At 40.8% G+C, this 23617-nt stretch overlaps 1 protein-coding gene across 5 annotated transcripts in view; it reads left to right on the top strand.

The window, feature by feature from the left end:
- Positions 1–11747, top strand: part of Wdr24 (WD repeat domain 24) — a 50729-nt gene extending 38982 nt beyond the window's left edge. For all 5 annotated transcript variants that reach the window (XM_090162052.1, XM_090162048.1, XM_090162051.1 and 2 more), the window contains 3 exons: positions 127–229; positions 348–537; positions 11511–11747. In XM_090162052.1, coding sequence (XP_090018178.1) covers positions 127–229; positions 348–537; positions 11511–11646 — 429 coding nt within the window. In that variant the 3' untranslated portion in view covers positions 11647–11747. The remainder of the gene's footprint in view (positions 1–126; positions 230–347; positions 538–11510) is intronic.
- The last annotated feature ends 11870 nt before the right edge of the window (positions 11748–23617 follow it).

Raw genomic sequence — 23617 nt, 5'->3', positions numbered from 1 at the left:
TTGAATAACCACAATTGCCCAAAAATCTAATGAAAATTATAAATTTAAAAGTAATTTAATTGATAGTCTGAAACTTTGGGAATCCAATTTTAACATCAAATGACCTGATATGGATTTCTTTTTTAGGGTGATGTTCAAACAGCTGTGTCTGCTCTAATTGTGTTAGGTGAAAAAATTGTGAAGAATATTGATGATGTGATACAAGAGCACTGGCTAACTTCATATATAGGTAATATTGATTGTTTCATTACATAATAATTATGGTTATTTTATTAAATATGGTACCCAACTGTTTTTCATATTTATCTTAAATGAATTTCTAAGGTTTAAGAGCTTTTTCTTTACAGATCTCTTACACCAGTTCCAGCTGTGGAATGTTGCAAACACTGTGATTCAAATGAGCTGTATTCCAGTTGTTAATAGTTTGAACCAGCAATCTACTGTCATTCAAGCTCAGTGTGCTTCTTGCAAGAAACCTTTAAATCGTGGTTTCTTTTGCCAAAATTGTAAAAAATTCCCAGCTCAGTGCAGTGTGTGGTAAGAACTTTGTTTGAGTAATCACTCCATTACATTTATAGAGGCAGTATGCCTGGTGGATCAGCAGCATTTACCCATTTCTAGCTGGAACTCCGAAAAATTTACGATGGTAACCAGTGGCGTAAATAGCGCTCCCGCAGACCCCGCGGCGCGGGGGGGGGGAAACGTTTATGATTAAAATCGGTGCTATTTAAAAGGGCCCCGAGTTGTTTTTCGTGGGGGGGGGGGCCGGAGTTCCTAGTTACGCCACTGATGGTAACATACTATAGCTTATTACAGCAAGTGATGAAGCCAGATTTTTTAAAGGTCTTATGCCTGAAGTGGGTAATTGCAAAGCTCTGTTTTTGAAATCTAGGGTAAGAGGTCTATATTATTTTTGCTCTCATTATAATAAGTTCATTTCTCTTATCCTTGTTTTTCCAATTAGTTCTTATGTATTTATTTTTGGTGTGAAATTTTTTTCAATTATTTAATTTTTGAGCAAACAAATGTGGATTTTTTCCACAAGTACTATTGCCTCATAATAATATTTCTAGTATGATACCTAGAACTATATTAATAACTAATATAATATTCAGTGATGCATCTTCTCAGAGTTGTCTGGTTTTAATCAGTTGTCTGGTTATTTTTGGATTTTGGAACACCCTGTAATCTTCTATAGTTGGAATAGTCGGAAAAGTTATTAGTTACAAATTACAAAGAACATTAAGAGTTGATTGTTCCTATAATCTTTGATCTGATAAGCAATTATGAGTTACCACAGAAAGAAAGCTTAAAATTGATGCGTGCAGTTGTATGAAATTTTTTTATCGCGCTATTTTTTCAATTTCGTTTTGAATTCTTTTTCTGCGTTAGACCTAGCATATTTATATACAAGTATATTTCTTTAATTAAATTTAGGCTTAGGGTAGCATACTCAATCTACGCTCCAGAAATAATTCGATCTCCTCAAATCGGATAACACATCCCTGCGCCACTCAGAACAATCTGCTAATAGCAGGCTCCTCGCACTAGAAACTACTTTGCGCGGCACTAATGATGAAATCTCCCGATGTAACTCCTCGGTGGTTGATCTCCAATCTAAATTTACTGTCGTTGAAAATTCCAACAAGACTGAAATCAATAACCTATCTGTCTTGATTTCTGCCGAAACTACAAGTGTAAGGATTGAATTGGACTCTCGCCACGCAGCGTTGACTACATTACTTCACCAACAAGCCTCGTCTATCGCTGACGATGTTTTAAGTAAATTAATCCCTGTTCTAACTCAACGGGACTCTTTTAAAAAACTGGAATCAACATTGTTCTCCAAGACCAAAGTGGCTGAAATGATTTCCAAGTCTTCATCCATGATTTCTCCCGCCATTGACACTGCCTGCAGTGAATCTGCCTTGGCCGTTTCGCGCTGGCATAACGTACTTCCCTTCGGATTCCGGGAATCCTCTTCCGCTGGTGATCATGCTGACGTTGCTAGATTTCTCTCTCAGCGTGGTATTAATAGCTTCGTCCGGCTATACCGATTTCCCACGTTTTCCGCCACCTCCTCTCCAGAACTCACCAGGATCATTTCCTTACTACGGTGCCTCTTCATACAGTGCATGATGTTCCCCTTCCCTCGCTGCTCTCGGAACTCCAGCCAACTCAACTTTGAACTATCCCCATGTGGCCTTTCGTCCTTGTCGACCCACCTACGTTCAATGTTTAACGGACCAACTGTCCTCTTTATACCCTCGGACCTCCGACGCTGTTTTAGGTTTTGTAAGGGAAATTCAGCTTATAGGTTACAATAAAGCATTCAACTGTTATTTGAACAAAGTAATTATTTTATTAGTAGTATAAAAAAAACTGTATGCTATCGCACTAAGCAGGAGAGTGAGTGACAAGTAGTAAGACAAAAACCATGCGCGCCAAAAACAAGTCGGCCAAGCCCCAAATAGTTCATGACGTCATATTTATTACAAAGCGTAGTAAAACATATAGCTAGTTTTTCTCCTCCTTCTTCAGGTTTGCCCCCTGATACTTCCCCTAGAGTCTCTAATGCTCTCTTTTGTAATGCTGCTGGTTTATCGGCTTATAAAATTGATGAACTTAACTCGCTGGTCCTAAAATTTAGAATTTCTCTATTAACGAAACTTGGTGGAACAAAGTCATTTCTTGCGTTGAACTAAACATACCAGGTTTCTTGCTGTTTCTCCACGATCGTGTTAAAGACCCCATTGGGGGTGTTCGTTGCCCTCATGGGGTTCGGCCTTTTAACTTTCATGATATTGCTATTGACTGTTCAATGGGCACTGATCTCTATGGTGTCGAATCTGTTGCGGTCCAGGTCGTAACCTCCGATTTAACTATTGTTATTTGCGTTATATATTGTTCAAATAATGCTCATTATCCCAACCACGCGTATGTTATTTCTTTAATCTCTGCTCTTTGTTCTGATTGTGACGCGAAACGTTATAGTTTATTACTCTTAGGAGACTTTAATTATCCCTCTATAGACTGGCTTAAGAATTTTCCGCGTGTAGGTGCCTGTGCCCAAACGAAACTCTTTCTTGATTGTATAACTGATTCCTCCCTCTCCCAGTTTGTTAATTTCCCAACTAGATCTGGCGGTGCACTGTGCCGCGAAAATATTCTTTATTTAATTTTTTCCTCTGACCCCGGTCTGGTTTCAAACATTTATCTTTTTTTCTCCTTTGGGTACTAGTGACCACGGTATTAGTTTCTTAAATTGTGCTTTGCTTTGTATGGCTCCCATTTTTAGACCTAAACCTAATTTCTACAAAGGGAACTATGACGCTTTTAATGACTTTCTTTCACGTATTGATTGGTCTCTGACGTTTTCCCGTAATTCCCTTGTTGCAGTGGCGTAACGAATTGACGTGGGGCCCAGGGTTGAACGCTAAAAAGCCCCCCCCCCTACGTGTTTTTAAAACCTACCCATTAGGGTCCACTTAAACAATTCAGTTTATTACTAAATTCTAAACGATTCAGATTTAAAATTATTACTACACAAATCTTTGAAAATGAAATGTTTTTTTGCGACTAAGTTTTGGTTAAGCGAAGGTTTTTATAATTTGGTCTAGGTTATTTCGTAAGCTATTGGTGATTTCATGTTCAATTGACAACAGACTTAAGCTGCTTTAGCGTTCTTGGCCCATACTATTCCGTAAATAATTTTTAATTATTTTCAATTTTGAAAATGACCGCTCTGCTGTTGCAACTGTAAGGTTACAACTCACAAAAGATCAGCTAGTCGTTTCACTGAGCTAAGTCCAGTTATATTTTTTTTAAGACATGAACGGAGTGTTATTAATTGTTCTGGTAATTTTTCACTAATGTCATCAGAATAGTTTTCGACGAGTTTTTGAGCTTCCTTGTATAAATCGTTATCCGACATTTTTACCAGTTCTTGAGGTTGAATCACTCTAAAATTATTAATGACATCACTCAAACTTGCGAATCGGTTCTTCAATTGGTTACAAACGACATCTAGGCATATGTTGAACACATTAATGCGAAATTTTGTCTCTCCATCCGTTAGTCTTTCATCTTCGCATAATTCATCGAAGAATTTTTTAGTTTTTTTTGTGCGTTTGCGGCAAAACTCGAACTTCAACCCCCAGTCAAGACTTAACTCTGTTGCAGATTCCTTTGCGTTTTGGAAATTGTTTCGATATTCAGTCAATTCTTGTTGGGCTTGCAACAGCAACGAATTGGCTTGTAAAGGTCGATGTCTGAATTTTGAAGAGCTTTTGAGACGTCAAAATGTTTGAGTGTAAAACCACTTGCAGTACAAACTAAAATGTTTCCATTTCCTTTCTCATATATTGAGCCTCGTTTTGTTCAGATTGAGATTTACCAGTTAAAATAATTTTTAATAACGCTCGCAAAATATCTTTTCTTAAGTTCTTAAGTTCTTTTTATTGCCCAACAAAAGGTCGAAACCCATCACGTCAAGACACAGTAATACAAACAATAGGTATATACAAGAATCACTATACCGAATGCATACGAGAAGGTCGGGAAAAAAATATATAAGCAGATAGACAGAGAATTTAAAAACCGCATAAATATGTAACATAGATATATGGAATTAGAATATAAACAGGAACGCTATACAGTGTTCCAATAAAGAGCCGCTAGAGACTAGACAAAGAGGTCTAGGTAAGTCGTAAGGGCCTTCCTGAATTGTTTGGGACTAGGTACGACTTTGAGAAAGTCAGGGAGAGAGTTCCAATCGCGGAGAGAAGACGGGAGAAGGGAATGTTTCCGGACGGAGAGGCGAAGGCCAGGGAGGATGTACGAAACTGCTTTTTCACCCTGGGGGGCCCGGCGCCATGCCGAGATGGCAGAGGTTAGTGGGGCCAGGGCGCCGTTTGAGCGATGTATAACGCTATTCACTAGGGTGAGGCGTTTCACCCGACGACGACAAGCCAACGTATCCCACCGAAAGTTTTTCATAACCCTGGTCATGATCACACTCCAGGAAAATCCGACGTTGACCGCGAAACGGAAAGCTCGCCGTTGAATGCGCTCCAGCGCGTGCGTGCCGCTCGCAGTGTGTGGTGACCAAACCGGGGAGCAATACTCGAGGATGGGCAGGACGTAAGTTTTTATAGCCAAGGCTTTGGTGGAGAAGGAGCAGTGCGAGAGATGCCTGCGCACAAATCCGAGATCCCGCGCAGCTCGAGATGTGACTTGGTCAATATGGGTAGAATATTCTAGAGAATCGGTGATCGTGACTACTAGGTACTTATGCGTGGGGACGACCGTCAGCGAGGAGCCGTCCAGAGTGTAAGCGGGAATTATAGCTGGCTGCCCAGATCGGTGCAGTGACAACACGGCGCATTTGGACGCATTCAGTGGGAGCTTCCATTGTTCACTCCAGTCCTGAATGCGGTTGAGGTTCTCCTGTAGAAGTGTCACGTCGAGAGTGGTATAAATAGTTCTGGATAGGGCCACATCGTCAGCGAAGATAAACAAAGTTGAGGCGACATTGTCCCCAATGTCGTTAATATGTACCACAAATAGGAGTGGGCCAAGGACCGAGCCCTGGGGGACACCCGATGGAGCAGGAAGCCACTCAGAAGTACCGCCCGGAATCACTACTCGGAACCGGCGGGTCTCCAGGTACGCGGCCAGCCAGTTTAATGTCTTGCCCCTTATGCCGTAGGAGTGAAGTTTCGTCTTGAGGAGTTCGTGGGGCACAGAGTCGAAGGCTTTCCGGAAATCCAAGAATATGATATCGACTCTGCCAGAGTTTTCGAGGCCAGCAGACCATTCCTCCATACAGCAGAGGAGTTGGGATTCCGTACTGTACGCCCTCCTGAAACCATGTTGGTACTGCTTCAGGACCTCGTTAGTGGCGAGGTGGGCTGTGATGGTAGCGATATGTTCATCTAGCTTAAGCACCTGCGAGAGAAGTGCAATAGGGCGATACTCCGAAGGGTCTGATTTGTCGCCTCCATTCGGTACTGGAGTGATGTTAGCCGAACTCCAGTCGTCAGGGATAATCCCCTCATCATAGGACAGTTGGAAGAGGTAAGTTAGGGGGGCGGCTAGGACCTCGGCACAGTTTTTCAACACTATCGCCGGAACACAGTCAGGGCCAGCCGCTTTAAATGGCTTTACCTTCAGCAGCAGCCTCTTGACACCAGGTTTAGAGAAGATAATAGGCGCCATTGTAGGAGCCCTCTGAGGTAGGAGGGGGACCGATGAGAGGTGGTGCACTGGGAAGGTTCGTTGGAAGGTGACAGCCAGGAGGCTCGCCTTCTCCTCTGGTCGAGAGATGACCTTGTCTTTGTAGGTGAGATCGGGAATCCCGTGCGACTTAAATTTTTGGGCCACAAGTTGGTAAAATTGGCGCCTGTTTTCTGAGATGTCGGAGGCAACACAGTCCATGTGGTGCGTGCGGGCAGCCCGGATGGCGTATTTTATGATCGCGCGGTGGCTAACGAATTTCCGTTGGTTAGTAGCCGAGGGATGGAGACGGGCACGATTATAGCGGCGCTTGGTCATACGGATGAGGTGTTTGAGGGACTGTCCTACCCAAGGAAGGTTCCGCCTTGAGGAGAGTTTCTTCTTGGGGACGTGATCTGTCACTACCTTTTCAATCGCGCCTTTGATGACGTCCCACACACAGCGAACGGAGATGACATCGGGGGGAGCGATTAGGGACAGCTCCGCCGAAAGGACAGCAAAATCGGCCTTGTTGAAATTCGGTACGATACGCGGAGTAGAGCGGTGTTGGGGACGCACTCGCCGCACGGTGAACAGGAGGAAGTCATGGTCCGCGAGGCCAGGCCGCCAGGGAGATGATTGATTGGGCCAATAAGGTCAGTATCAGAAACAAGGACAAGATCGAGCAAATTCCCACCCGCAGTAGTGTCCCTAGTTGTGTCCTCAACGCATTGCGTGAGGCTTGCAGCGAGCGTGGCGTCGATGAAGGCCGATGCAACAGAGGAGGGGCTGGTAAGGGAGCCCCAGTTGATGCTAGGGAAGTTGAAGTCTCCCAATAGTAGAAGGTCAGACGAGATGGAGGCCAGTCGAGTGATTAGTGCATTAAGTTTTTTGGTGGATGCGGCCGTCGCCGTGGGGGATCGGTAGACACAGCAGATACACAGACAGGAGGAGCCAATATTTACTCTCGCCGCTACCGCCTCAAAAGTGGTGTTTAGGTCCAGTGGAAAGGACTTGTAGTCGTTGTCAATGGCAAGGCAGACACCCCCTCCGTGCTTGTTTCTGTCTTTACGATAGACGGTAAAGTTTGGGCCAAATAGTTCGGAAGAAGATATAGAGGCATCAGCCTTGGTCTCGGAGATTGCAATCACGAAGGGTCTGTGAGTGTCAACATAGGCCTGGAGGGCGTGGATCTTGTTGCATATTGAGTTCAGACTCGAGTATAGGATCCGCCGGCCACTCACATCGCGTCAGACCGCAGTTGGGTCAGGAGTGGTGGTGAGTGCCAGGGTAGTAGGTGTAGCAGCGCCACAGTGATGCCTCTCGCCCAGATAGCAGGTTGCAAAGCCTGGTGAGCTTGGTGCCCAGGAAGATCAACTTTGTAGGAAGTGAAGCCACAGCGGTCCTCTCGGGGGATTTCCACCACAGCTAAGGGATGGAGACCGGCCTTACAAAGATGGGCCTCCACCTGGGAAGCTGTCGTTGCCCTGTCCAAACGAGACACTATGAGGCTAGTTTCAACCTTAGCGGCAAGATGGGCGAAGGCGGGCTCTGTGCTTGTTCCCCACAGGGCCGGGACACGTCCAGCCGCAGATCGGTGCCCTCGGGAGAGTACAATACCCTCGGAACCTGACGGCTAGTAACGAATCATCCCTTGATGACCATCGAGTGGGACAAAGACGTTTGAGTTTTAGATTAGAAGTATATTCATCTGCTTTTAGGAAATTGGACAACAAGTCGTCTGCTAAACATATTGAGTTGGGAATATTAATCTAGAGGTACAATCAGAACTTCGAATTTCGGTATTTCATGAAATAAGTTTTGAAAAATTCAAATGTGCCGCGACTGCCGTCTGCTCTATAATGACGTGAAAACTTTATCATTCTACCCGTTTGGCCAATATCACGTTTGCCTGAAATAAATTTAAGATCACCACATCAAAAAGTTTTCTCATCATTTTAGATCAGACGACTCATTCGTAATTTTCCAAACTTGGTTCGCGGGGTGCAGAATATGAATTGATTGGATCTCTAGATTAATGTTCCCAACTCAATGGCTAAACCTACTGCTTTTAAATTCATGGGCCGTTGAATCCCATTTTTTTAATTATAAACTTTTATTTTAGATGAAATTATGGAATAGTTGAAATAATTATTTATATCGTAATTTTTTGCCACTGGCCGTGATTCCCCATTTCCCACCCTGGCCACCCCTTCTTGTTCGCGATCGCGATGGGGCCCCCAAAAGGTCGGGGGCCCAGGGAAACCTATCTGGCAAACCCCGTGTACGGTACGCCACTGCCTTGACTCTTGGGTTGCCTTTCATTCCCTCTTAACTGCTGGGATTTCGTCCTTTATACCATTTAGTAAGCCGAAGCATCGTAATAGTAACCCTAACCGCCGCTCTGCCTTAAGCAGAAAAGCTAAATCTATTGCCTGGTGTCGCCTAAATCAATCTAAAAAACGACATGCTTCCCAGTCAGTTATCTCTGGACCTGTTGCCTCTTACCGTAAGGCTCGCAACGGCCACACTAACCACTTGCGTAATTTGAGGATAAAATCTTGTTGGCGTAGGAGCGCCAGCGTCCGTAAAACAAACCATCTAAAATATATCTTCGTTATCTATTGAATACTTAATTTTCTAATTTGTTTTTTATCCTATGTATATATAAGGTCAAACCTTGTTTTATTATTCACTCCAGAATAAAGAGTTCGTCATGTTAATCTAATATTTTACTCTGTTTAGTGTAAGCCTAGTAAAATCCTTCAGGTTATGGGCCCAGTTTACAGTTCAACACTGCGTCTGATTTGAGTTGTCTTTAGTTTGGTAGTTTAGTCTCCCCCCTCTCCAACTTGTTTTAAGCAACAGAATGGCTACTGGCGGAGATGCAAAACTATCAGTAACGAAGTTGAACAGTATCAACTATCAGCTGTGGAAATTCAAAGTCAAAGTGCTACTATCCCTAGATGACCTCTGGGACGTCGTTGACACAGTAAAATCCTTAAAATCTGAGGCAGCTCTTTCCAGTCTTGTAAAGGTCAACCCTACAGCTTTCTATTCTCACGTCATGTTATTGTATCAAATCCTCTCCCGACTGTCTGTGTCTTCAATCTAACCTTACCTCTGTTGTTATCTGGACTGACTCGAAGGGGTTATCTTTCAACACCGACAAATGCTTCGTTTTACACTTAGGAAGGAATTACCCCAATCACATATATTTTATTAGGGATGCCCCAATTAACACCACTCTCTCTGAGCGCGATTTAGGCATTATTGTGGATCCTTCTCTAAAATTATCGACTCACGCTAACAAAATTTCTAAGAAAATTCTCTCTATTACTGGTGTTGTCCGTCGCAATATTTTCCTCCGCTATCCTAGGCTAATTCGTACCCTATATAATTCCCTTATTCTCCCCCACTTGGATTTCTGTTCCCCAATCTGGCGCCCTCGTCTCCAATGCTCCAAATGCCTTCGCTAAGCTAACTCGCAAAATTTCTTATCTCCCTGCCCCCTCTCGATTGCAGTACCTTCGCATCGATCCTGTACATCTTCGACACCGTGTTAATGATCTCTGTTTGCTTCATGATTTTTTCTATAATAACTTAACTAAATATTTTGACGATATCTTCTCTCTTAGTTCCTCTCAAACTCTCCAAGTCCCAAGTCCCGAGTTCGTTCCGCTCAACGTCTAAATTATTTTTCCTGTAGTGTTAGTAATGACTGGAATTCCCTTCCCCAAGAGATTGTTTCTCTCCCCAAACGCCACACGTTTCGCCGCCACGTCTCTGCCTTTTTTCATTTTAAAGATTCCTCTCGCGTTACTTGGCTTTTGTTGCAATTGACGTTAAGCGAAATAAAAACTAATGATTTAACTATTACAAAAAAAAAGGTTTAATAAAATACTTAAAGTTAAAACTAGTTATACATAGATATAAACATTACTCATGTCTTAGAGAGGCACAGTGAGAGAGAGTTTTCTTATTGAACTAAAACCAAAAACAATATTGGGTCACATGACCAATGACGTCATGCGCCATACGTAGTTATATTAAAGGGCATATGACAACTCTCAACTTCTATTTTCAAATTTACTTATTTATTATAGTCGTTTGTTTCGTCTTTTTTTTGCGTCTTTCGGTAGCGATGCTCAAACAAAAGCCCACGTGAGGCTTATTGAGCAATTTTTTTTTGTCATCAATACATAAATAAATAAATACTGATAAAAACTAACATGCATATTACGAACAAAGTGTGCATTCAAACCTTTTTTGTTGCTTGTACCTATAAAAGCTATTTTAATTTTAAATATTATTGCAATCATGTGAAATATTATGATTTTTTACTCAATTCGACAAGGAGTAGGGGTGTGCGAGCACTCGCTTAAATCGATTTCGAGTTATTACAGAGTTTAGTGCTCGAATCAGGTTCAAGTACTCGGATCAAAATTGGAAAAATTCGCTGAGCTTTCGTTCTTCTTATCGAGTTTCAAAAATATTACGTCATAACTCCTCCACCAATTAGGGCTCACCAAAAACCTTTCTATGCTACTGCTTTTCATTGGATTATGTGACAGATTTCAAATTTTGAATTGTCTTGTGATGTTTAAAACAGCTAGCATTGGTTGTGTCATTTTAAGTTTTACCTTTGGTTTCAGAAATAAAATAAAATACAACGCGAACTCCGTCGATTGTCATTTCGTCAATTCTGATTAATTTCATTACAAAATAAAAGTTAATATTTCTTCCAATTTGTCAACTTTAATATAATAATTATTATTTCAATCATGGATAAAAGTGATGAAGTGATTTAACTTAATTTAATGGAAAGTCGTTCAGAATTTTAAAACTGTTTTTTTTTGTTCCTTGTTGTTCAAGAGCTAGGGCCCTAAACAACTCTGAGATTGTATGATCAATCAGTCAAAAGTTAGGGAAGGTATAAGCATAATGTAACTTGAAAATAGTGCTTAGAAATTAAATAATATTACAGAATTTTAAAACTCGTTAAGGGCTCGAGGCTTAGAAAAGGGGTTAATTTAAAACTCGTTTGGTTTTTCAAACTCGAACTCAATAAGAAATTTTTTCAAAACTCGATCTCGACTTGGTAGTCAAAAATTGATATTCGACACCCCTAAGAGATAAAATATATTATGCTATAAAATCAAAAATAATAAACTTAAATACTCGTTTAAAATTTAGACCAACCCTTCCATTGGGCATTTATAATGATTTTTTTTAATATCTCTGACATATTAACATTTGCATACTAATGATGAAATTTATCTTTTTTTTGACAGTCATGAAGTTGTGCGTGGAGTATTTGTGTGGTGTCAGGGGTGCTCACACGGGGGGCATTTACAGCATATGCAAGATTGGTTATATACCCATTCATCTTGTCCGACTGGCTGTGGACATAAATGTGAATATACCTAGAATTATAGTAATGAATATAACTGTCATGTGAATATAATTATTATATTACTATAGTAATGAAATCAAACATAGTAAAGTACCTGTTCCTGTAAAATTTAAAACTTACATACAAATATGTAGTTATAATAAATTACTTTTATGAAAATATTACACACTGTGATTTTTCAGTTAAGATTACAAAAAACTGTGCATGAAGAAGTGTAGGCCTAGAGTTACTAAATTATAAATTAAGAGCCGCTGTCTGTGTTACATTTCATGTCACATAGTGGTGCCAACCAAAGCTGCTAAGTCACAACTATGAGGGGTAACAGGGGTTACTTCTAGTAGGTGATTTTTTTTCCCCAAAGTCATTCTTTAAATAATGTGCCTTATGTAGATGGCGCCACAGACAACTGTAGTGGGGTCCCTGTTGGAAAATAAGATTATAAAAGGGAAGCACCGCTTGGGTTGGTGATTTGGTAGTTTGTTGCAGTTGTGTTAGATCTTAGACTGGAGAAGTAGGTAGTCCAATGCTAATGGCGCTGGGATGGTAACCCAAAGGTTGTTAGTTCAACTCCTGCCAAAGGTGATGTGATTTTTCTCAGTCACTCTGATATGGAAACATGCGCTGAGGTTAAAAGAAACTTTTATAATTGTATTAATTCCAGCGCAATAAAATATACAGGGTCTTTTTTTTTGCTCGGAAAAGTGTTTTTTTTCAAAAACTATTTATAGTACCGATTTCAAATTTGGAAGGTCAATTCTCTATACCGGGGGACATCAGTTTGAGAAATTTGAGCGTTTTCGGTAATGTTTTTCACCAATTTTGAAAAATTATTTTTCGACCACTAGGTGCGAGATAAAAAATTTCTATTATAAAGTTGTAGGCCGTCATCGAAAACCCTTAAAAATTGTTCACTCGACGAAAAACAACTTATTTTTCAGTGAAAATTCGAGCTTGAAAAATTTACAAGTTGGTGAAGCCAAATTACGATTGTTTGAAACGATAATTGAAAAGGGAACAAGTCTAATACAAACGTAGTAGAGTTTTCACACTTGAAAAAATGTACACGTTTGGTTTTTAAATGCAGATATTTTATTCACATAAATTTTTACAAAACATTTTCAATAATATCACCATTGGCTGCAACACAGGTTTGTGCGCGGACAATTAAGTTCTCAAACGCTTTCTCTACCATTTCTGGTGTGACGTCTCGGCAAGCACTGATTATTCGTCTAATGAGTTCCTCCCTAGTTTCAATGGGCGTGGCGTATACCTTTGCTTTAACGAATCCCCAGAGAAAATAATCCAGCGGTGTTAGGTCAGGTGACCTTGCTGGCCAATGCACTGGACCATTTCTCCCCATCCACCTTTCAGGAAACTCGTTGTTGAGGTGCTCAGTTACTTGCCGGGAAAAATGCGGAGGGGCGCCATCTTGCTGAAACCACAACTGACGTCTTTCAGCCAATGGAAGGTCGTCGATTGCGTCACTCAGTTCGTTCTGTAGAAAATGTAAATACCTTTGGCCGTTGAGGTTCGTCGGCAGGAAAAAGGGACCAATCAAACGGTTTCCAACAAGTCCAACCCAAACATTGACCCGTTCAAATTGAACCTGGTGATGATATTCAAAACCCCAATGTGGGTTGATGTCAGACCAAAGATGGCTGTTTTGAAGATTAAAGGGCCCATCTCTAGAAGATGACGCTTCGTCGGAGAACAAAACATGGCGCAAAAATTGTCTATCTTCTTGGACAGCATTTAGTAACCAGTTGCTAAATTCATAACGTCTTTGATGGTCTCCGTCAATTAGTCCTTGGTGGAGCGTAGCTCTGTATGGGTGATAGCGATTCTTACGAAGAATTTTCCACACACGATTTGCAGAACAACCCAAATCAGCAGCGGCGTTAGCGCAACTGTGACGAGGATATGTCACAAAGTACGCGAGTACATTGTTCTCGAAGTCTAAATCCGGTTGACCCAATCCGCGAAACCTAGGTTGCAAGTTACCAAATTGATTGAAATCGTGAATTGCTCGTCTTACTGTATTTACAGATGGTGCTCCATTTGGATGTCTTTCTGCGAAGATTTCAGTCACTCTTCTAAGGTTTTGCGCTGCTTCTCCATAGTAAATGGCAACTATCTCGGTACGCTCAGCTACTGAATAACGAGGCATTGTTCGAAATATTATCAAACACTGATAATAATCTCCCAAAGTTTTCCTTTAAATACCCAATGCATGTTTAGGATTGACCTATAGCCTCGTGTTTTTTAAATCCGGTCGTTTTTTTAACCAAAGTTTCAACTGGATTAGGTAATTCGGTTTCAATTATCGTTTCAAACAATCGTAATTTGGCTTCACCAACTTGTAAATTTTTCAAGCTTGAATTTTCACTGATAAATAAATTGTTTTTCGTCGAGTGAACAATTTTTAAGGGTTTTCGATGACGGCCTACAACTTTATAATAGAAATTTTTTATCTCGCACCTAGTGGTCGAAAAATAATTTTTCAAAATTGGTGAAAAACATTACCGAAAACGCTCAAATTTCTCAAACTGATGTCCCCCGGTATAGAGAATTGACCTTCCAAATTTGAAATCGGTACTATAAATAGTTTTTGAAAAAAAACACTTTTCCGAGCAAAAAAAAAGACCCTGTATATAAATATGATATTACAACTGACGGGGTTTTTAAATATCCCGTGGTCCGTTGCAAGTCCCTTATCATAATATAGATGGAGATTCAAACGGAAGCCCAAAAAAAATAATTAAAAAAAGTAAAAAAAAGGCATGACTAACGTCACCACACTACCCGTTTTGAAAGGAACTGTCCCTTTTTTTCGGTACTCCGCCTGGTGTCCCCAATTAAAGCTTCGGGATGCAGAATTGACCCGTTTTCAGTGAAGAGTCTCCGATAGCATCGAACTATGACGCGTTTAAGTGACGTAATCCGTGGCGCTTGCTTGACGGAGGGCACGGGTGGCGGGGCGGGCAACTTTTACCTCGCGCGACCCGTCAACGTCTACTTCAACGTTGCTTCACTAAATGGGGAGTCGGGGTCCCGCTATTGTAACCCATAAGGCCCCCTTAAGGGTCGTTCCTTGTCGTGGTGAGGGGGCTTGAGTGGTTTCGGGCTAAGCTGATGCTATTGGTGGGTCTTCGAACGCCAGTTGTCTGATGTGTTCCTTGAACCTGAGACTAAATGCGACCTGATCCGCTAATGGTCACGCCTTGTGTGTGGGGGCTTAAGGTTGTCGTTGACGCGGCGCGCTATGCTGGATAGGGTTTCCCATACCAGACAGTTCGCCGTCGAGGCAACCGACCGAATGTGGCCGCCTCCGTTGAGGTTGCGGACCTCGACTATGGTCCGGCGTAAAACTAGTCCCGCGTGTTGGCCGTGGGTGGCGTCCTGTAGCCTGGGTGAGGGGGGTCATGTTGGTTGTGTCAAAGGATGCAGTTGCGGTCACTCAAGGCCCAACGGTCCCTAGACAATACACTGCTTTGGCCTCCGAATCCGGGGTAGACAGGTGGTTGGTATTGGCCGATATCAATCAATCGGCTGTCCCTCGGGACTAGGTCAACTGGGCTCCGGCTACTTTATTGTTAGTCGGGTCCGGGTATATCCGTCCCGTAACTCTGGTCTAGCAATGCTAGATTCCCTTGTTGGGCTCCATGGTGGGTGGAGAGCGGGGCGGATGAAATTATTCACTTCTCAAACATGGATACTGAAACTCTTAACCCATCTATCTCCGAGTTGATACCCACGGCGCCAGGCGCTGATGTACCTACTGCTCCTTTGGAGCAATCCAATCTTGAACGGTTGGCGATCCTTCGGGAATCGTTCGACCTCCTTTTAGAACAAAGAGATGGCCGCATCACGATCGACTTTCGTCGTGAGGTGCGCGCCACGTTTAACTCTATGTCTGACTTGATAGCTGAGCAGGAATGCAAAATTGCAGCCCTGTCGGCTCAGAATGTAGAAAATGTGTCCTTCGTGGACAAATTATTAACAGCCCAACCACGTTTTTCCGACATTGCGAAACGTAAAGGGGCCCCTTCATCGGGCTCCTCTGGTACTACTCCTTCTTCTTCTGTTCGGCCAAAGGCCCGTCAGCCTCGTTTACTTCCTAACGAAAATGTGCTCCTGGTGAAAGCCACGGACGCCAAACTTTCGACTGCTGACCTAAAGAAGTCACTTTGTACCGAGATCGTTCCTTGGAAGCACCGCATTGCTGTCCAGTCCATTCGTCCTCGACGTACTGGTTTGGTGGTCCGCTGCCCCACGGCAGAGGACGCCACCAAGCTGCAAACTGCCATTTCTAAGTCTAAAAAGTTGACTAAAACTGTCAAGACTAGTAACCCGACTTTGGCACGCCCCAAAATAATAATATTTGGGGTTGATGAGACAATTAAAAAGGAGAACGTCAGTTCCCTTATCCTTGATCAAAACGACTTGTCGTACGTTGATTCGGACCTTGAGGCCACGTTTTGCCTGCAAGGTCGCAATGGTACTAAGAATTGGGTCTTTGAGTGCTCTCCGGCACTTTATAAGACCCTAATGGTACTGCGCAAGATCCATATTGATTGGACTATGTGCCCTCAGAAAGAGTACTTTTTTGTACCTCGTTGCTTCAAATGTTGCCTCTTGGGGCATACACAAAAAACTTGTACCGCACCAGCTCAATTATGTACACTCTGTTAAATAAGTCTTCGGCCGTTGGGATTTTGGCACTTATTTGCGGTTATCTCAAAAACTATGAATGATAGCAAGTTGAAACCAATTTTATTTTTAATATTTTACTAATATCTTTCATACCTTGATTCACGTGTAGCATTTCCATAACCGCCGGAAACGCCAAATAACGTTTTTGACAACTTTTTTAATAATGATGCTACGCCCCTGCATTTTCGGATTCACAAGGGTCGATTCATGTTTAGAAAGTGTCATTGTTATCCGGCTACGTTGAACGGCTGCTAAGATATGGCCTATCGAAAATTCGGGTCTCATTCGGAAAATTCTAAAATGCCTAATGAATCAATATTATTAATCCGGCATATAACCACAGCGTTCCAACAACTAGTTAAATCAATATATGCTTATTGTGTTACCCGCAATAAAACGACGAAAGCGGTTTTTTTCCTCAACAATAAGATATTATTTATCGGTCGCCTCGAGCATTTTAGAATTTTCCGAATGAGGCCCGAATGTTCGATAGGCCATATCTTAGCAGCCATTCGACGTAACCGGATAACAATGACACTTTCTAAATATGAATCGACCCTTGTGAATCCAATAATGCAGGTTTCAGGCGCGTAACATCATTATTAGAAAAGTTGTCAAAAACGATATTTGGCGTTTCCGGCGGTTATGGAAATGCTACACGTGAATCAAGACATAGGTATGAAAGATATTAGTAAAATATTAAAAATAAAATTGGTGTCAACTTGCTATCATTCATAGTTTTTGAGATAATCGCAAATAAGTGCCATTATCTTAACGGCCGAAGACTTATTTAACAGAGTGTACTTCATGTGGTGATGAGCATGGTTACCAACAGTTTAAGGCCGCAACTAGATGTTGTAGGGCGTGCCATCTTAATAATACGACTCGTGGTACTTCTTTCAAAACTGGTCATAAATCCATCGACCCGAATGGTCCCCTCTACAAGAGGGAGTTGGAACTACGTAAGCAACGTACCGGATATGTGGAGCTTTCTGTGTAACCCCTCCACTATTGGTACCCTCACTTCCGCTTTGTACTAACCCGTTCTTTACTCATTTTATCTCCAATCCTTTGCTCTAGTTTCCCTATTTGTACCTGGGTCCTTTCGACCCTTCCTTTTCGGCCTTTCTGGCTCTCTTTCCTATTTTTCTTTTCTGTACTTCTCATTATGCCGTTTTTTTGGCCTTTGTGCTTCTCCTTACATTAATTTATAACTCCTGTAGTATGGAAGCTTTTATAGTTTTTCCGTGGAACAGGAGTATAAAACAGACACTCAATGTAACCCATAAGGGCGGTGGTGCACTGGGAGATGTTAGCTCTGATCAAATGGTCCTATCTCCACCTCCGACTTCGGTCAGGTTTGGGCTGGAAACTGAGCTTCGGCTCAGGCTAACGGAGAGGGTCCGTGCAAACTGGCCGTCTCGGCGGATTGGATAGCCTGCTGTGGGGCGGCGGATCTCCGTATGAGGCGCAATGGTCCTGTTTCCCGGCCTTTTGGGGCACACCGGGATCTCCGGTGCCAGCTGTGCCCGTCGTTCCCCTTTAGGAGCTCTCTCCAAAGGGTATGACTCTTTACCTATGTAGGTAGGCTGGAGTTGCCATAGCATCCACTCTTAATCCCACTGCTGTGTGCGAAGTGAGGGTTGGTCGTCCCATTGTTGCACCTTCTGCTGGGTTGAGTGGCTTGCGTCAAAGGTGCGACCATCAGTAGTAGGGTACTACTACCTATGCTATATTTGTCACCTGTTCGGGCTTGTGGACGCTGGCGTAGGGCACTATGATGATAGACCTCCGGTGGTTTGGTCTCTGTTACTAGGTACACCGGGCTTTAAATTCTGACACACTGTCGCTTCACTACGGTACGGGGGTATACAAATCACTTACGATGGGACTACCCGAGGTGATAATGACCGATTTTGTTGAAACTAGATGGGTCAATCCATGTCAAATCACCCAAGGTCCCCACGCTACCCCCTCCGATTTTAGTGAAACTCTCACCAAATTTAATTCCCGCCTGTTTAGTATGAACTCCAAAATTTCAGCTCTGTATTCAATATAGCTCTTGAGATACTGGTTTTGAAATTTACCCCTGGACGCGGTCGAAATTTCAAACCTTTCAAAAATCCCATTTTTAACGAATTATATTTCAGGAACGGCTTCGCTTTCCAGAATGATTTTTTTTATTTTGATAAAACAGTTGCCAGAGTCCACAAATAAGGTGTTATAATTGAAAATAAATGAGTAATTTATTTTATAAAAATTTTCAAAGATGCTTGATAAATCACGGTTTTTGTTCGACAGATTTATTTAAACAATTTCCCAATTCCGAACAGTAGATATTATATTGTTAATTATGACTTGTAGTAGGTAAAAAAGGGTCGGGAAACACGAAAATAGAACTAAAATTAAAAAATGACGTCACGGTGTGAAAATGCGAAACTTTAATTATTGGCTTTTTTTGAAAATTGCAAAATCGAAGCCGTCTTTGGTGGCGATTTCGGGTTGGTGAGAAACTAAAATTGCAAAAAACTGTAATACCACTGGAAAGATAAGGGTTTCATATAAAACATATCAAAAATTCATTTTGTGTTTACAACTCCTTGATACTTTAAATAACTTCTAAAATAGTGGTAAAAATCTCTATATTTATGTGATAAGTGTCAGCCCTAGAACCGCTTTGGAAACATGCTACTCAATTCGCAACTAAAATCAGGCACCCTCGTTACTGATTTGCTTTTGGTTATTGTGGCGTTAACGTAAACTACAGTTACTTTTAATCAGTATGTTCATAAGTTACATAATAAGCATAAGTATGACACTGAATGATATCGGTTAATGACAGTCTCTCACAAAGTGGTTGCGTATATAAGCAGCGTAACCTGAGGACTTGTAAAACGAAATTCGACACTGCCTAATAAAAAATAATAATATCAGCTAGGCTAATACCCGAGGCACCACCTTAGGCCTAAGTCATCAAGCGATCTTTGAAGCCATTAATTCAGGTTACAATGCGTAGGAGGCTGGTGGCAAGCCCTGCAAGCCACGCGATCGAGTCAACAGCTCCCTACACTAACTATTACCTATCCTTTTGTGGCATTATATATGTTACTTATGTTATTTTTATATATTAAGTATAATTTAGGTTAAAGTTGATTTAGAATAGTGCCATTCTATTCTACAACACATTTAGATCCTTAAGTACACATTGCCAGCAGTAGATGGTTGTTAATTCGCCTTTCGTTTCAAGTCGCTGGAAGGTGTTTCCACCTAAAAGAGCCTTCTGATAGTTTTTTTTTTAATTTGAGCCGGTACTCGCTTTAACATTGCTAAAGCACTCTTATTCAATCTGAACTATCCTACTAGCACCCGCTAACGGTTCTGCGATTAGCAGCAGTAGAATCTGATTAAATTTCAACTAAAGCGCGTAGCCCATTTTTATTTTGTGTATTCTGTTCCTTTAATTTAATTTCTTGTACATTTTGGTCATTTATGTATACCCTTGAAAGTAATATTATTTTGTCATCTTCTGTCAATGAATAATAATATTGAATAAATCTTGTCGTTTTACTTAGTAGTATCAGATGGCAGTCTTCTTCGAAGTTAGTTCAGGGTCTTTAACAACGCCGGCGGTTATATCATTGCCACCTGTATTATGAAAAGGCCCCTGTTATTAGAGATGGCCAGGAATCTTAGCCAATTCTTTGAAAAACGTGACTTTACTGGAGAGCGTGGTGCCATCTATTTATGGCAAAGGAAGCTCAAATTCGAAATAGCTAAAAAATACCGTCGTCAGAAAGTCATTGTAGAGTATTATAGTTATACAACTTATCTCTATTTTGTGAACTTTAATCTAAATTATATATCCCATCTAACAATTTTGTTTATAATTGCTATAATTTATGTTATTGACCAATTTACAAGCAATCCAATCATCGAGAGGGGTACTTATCAGTACCGCCTTTTTAATTTCGACGCTAGCGACATCTATTGAGAAAAGAGCTACTTCACGTCAAGCCGCCACTTGCTTTAAATATAATCTACTTGTGCTAATCGCAGAACCGTTTGCATATGCTAGTAGGGTAGTTCAGATTGAATAAGAGTGCATAACATAAACTTAAGCCATGTTAGTAGGATAGTTAAGATTGAATAAGAGTGCGTAGCATAAACGTAAGCCATGCTTATTAAGCGAGTTTGGACTCTATCTAATAAAAAAAAATAAAGTACTTCTAGATGGCAGCACCTTCCAGCGACCTGAAACGAAAAGCGAATTAACAGCCATCAATTGCTGGCAATGTGTACTAAAGGAACGGAATACACAAATTTAAAAATGGGCCAGAAATGTGTTGTAGAATAGAAGGGCACTATTCTAAATCAACTTTAACCTAAATTATACTTATTATATAAAAATACCATAAGTAACATCATATACACAAGTACGAAACCACCTGTTCTCCTAACTCTTAATTATTTAAGGATAAATCTGATTTTTCTATGACCATATACATCATTACCGGGTAAGGACTGAATTTTTCAATAGCATTATATGCATTCATTTTGTTTATGACGGAACTTACATTCGAATTTGAGATCTAAATATGTTTTGGCTGATATATAATGCTACAAAAGGATAGGCAGTGTCGAATTTCATTTTACAAATCCTCAGGTTACGCTGATTATATACGCAACCACTTTGTGAGAGACTGTCATTAACCGATATCATTCTATGTCATACTTATGCTTATTATGTAACTTATGAACATACTGATTAAAAGTAACTGTAATTTACGTTAACGCCACAATAACCAAAAGCAAATCAGTAACGAGGGTGCCTGATTTTAGTTGCGAATTGAGTAGCATGTTTCCAAAGCGGTTCTAGGGCTGACACTTATCACATAAATATAGAGATTTTTACCGCTATTTTAAAAGTTATTTAAAGTATCAAGGAGTTGTAAACACAAAATGAATTTTTGATATGTTTTATATGAAACCCTTATCTTTCCAGTGGTATTACAGTTTTTTGCAATTTTAGTTTCTCACCAACCCGAAATCGCCACCAAAGACGGCTTCGATTTTGCAATTTTCAAAAAAAGCCAATAATTAAAGTTTCGTATTTTCACACCGTGACGTCATTTTTTAATTTTAGTTCTATTTTCGTGTTTCCCGACCCTTTTTTACCTACTACAAGTCATAATTAACAATATAATATCTACTGTTCGGAATTGGGAAATTGTTTAAATAAATCTGTCGAACAAAAACCGTGATTTATCAAGCATCTTTGAAAATTTTTATAAAATAAATTACTCATTTATTTTCAATTATGACACCTTATTTGTGGACTCTGGCAGGGGTAAATTTCAAAACCAGTAACTCCAGAGCTATATTGAATACAGAGCTGAAATTTTGGATTTCGTACTAAACAGGCGGGAATTAAATTTGGTGAGAGTTTCACTAAAATCGAGGGGGTAGCGTGGGGACCTTGGGTGATTTGACATGGATTGACCCAGGTGGGTATGTAGACCTTATGGTAACATGAAATTTCACCAAGGGGAAAAATGCAATGGGCATTAGTTTTGCCATGGCAACCGAAAATGTTTTTGACAACCCAGTACGTATATTTTCTCATTGAAAATAACAATTGATCAATTTTTACATATTTTGATCAAATTGACCAAAATTCATCAAAATATCATAAAATTCATTTCATTTGTCAATTTTGATCTATTTTTTTTTAAAAGAATGGAAATGTAATAACCTACGTTTAATAAAGTTGTAACGGTGCTACTCTCCGAAATTATATGACGTAGTGATATTGGATTCGGAAGCAGGAACCGTTATAATATATATAATTATCTCTTAGGTTTAAGGGGTTTTCCCACGAGCTCTTCGGTTTTCTCTTCCACAAAAGCTTGTTGAGGTTAACGGTAATAGTTAGTGTAGGGAGCTGTTGGCTCGCGTGGCATGATGGGCTGGCCACCACCCTCCTACGCATTGTAACCCGGCCACCTGAATTAAGGGCTTTAAAAGTCACTTGATGACTTAGGCCTAAGGTGGTGCCTTGGGTATTAGCCTAGCTGATTATTATTATTATTATTATTATTATTATTATTATTATTATTATTATTTTACAATGAAGTTTTACAAATGGTGGAAGAAAGAAACATTATTACGTGTGCGGTTTTTTTTTTTTAAGGAATTTGAAGAGTCTTTGGGTCATTTTTGACAATGGTAGCTTTTGGAGGCGGGGAAGTATGTATAATTCAGGGGTTTGCACAATTATATAATTACAAGGGGAAATTAACACTTTACAAGTTCAAAGCAGTATAAGATTTTACCTTGGAAATAGCTTGGTGCAATCTGGAAATTTTTTTTGAGTAAATTAGTGTAAATTAGTATTCATATGGGTTATCAGCCTGGGTCAATATCACAGATGTTTACTTTATTATTATTATTATTATTATTATTATTATGTTGAGTGGTACGTTTTACCACTCTTTGGGAAATGTGCCACTATCACCCCGACACATAAATTTGGAGTACGGAATAGTTCAAACATAGACCTATAAAAGATTATCCAGGACAGCAATCCCGTGCTTTACCCCGTACTAATATTGTCGTCTTCACAATGTAACCCTACACTTGAGGGTGGGGAAGGGGATGAACCGGAATTGGGTACAATATCCGGCTGGTTTTTCCGTTCGGTATTCGTCAGTTTAAAAATTATCTAAAAAGTCTGTGACGTAAGTTGTACCCAAAGTGACGTAATTCTACGCTTTCACCATTTTTTCCAAAGGTGGCGCTAGTAGTCGAAGGTTACGTTGAGAAGACGCGTTTTGAAAATTATAGTTGTCCTGGAGAATCTTTTATTTGTCTATGGTTCAAATAACTAACATCGTACTATTAACAAGCTAGCTGGCACGTGTAGCGGAGGCTAGTGTTAGCAGATTTCCGGACGCTAGGTAGATATTTTTTCGAAGTAAACTGAAAATAAACTTAACATTCGAAACCGGGCCTACCGAAAAATGCGGGCCATAGGCAATTGCCTATTTTTATTAATCCATAAATCGACCATGGGGCCTGTGCGGAGCGTTTACATCTCTCCCGAAATGGATTTCGTTCTAAGAGGTCATGCACCAGTAATCTGCTGTCTGCAACAACCGATTGGACGAAGGAAAGACAGTTGATGCAATTTACCTCGATTTTAGCAAAGCACTGAACACCATTCCACATCAGGGACTCATATCGGCCTTTCAGAGTGCTAGAATGAAAGGTCCT

This window comes from Leiobunum rupestre, chromosome 10, assembly GCF_980474605.1.
Source record: "Leiobunum rupestre chromosome 10, qqLeiRupe1.1.hap1, whole genome shotgun sequence".
NCBI classification, from domain to species: domain Eukaryota; kingdom Metazoa; phylum Arthropoda; class Arachnida; order Opiliones; family Sclerosomatidae; genus Leiobunum; species Leiobunum rupestre.
The sequence above is the reverse complement of the archived record's forward strand: the minus strand, read 5'-3'. Positions and strand labels throughout refer to the sequence as shown.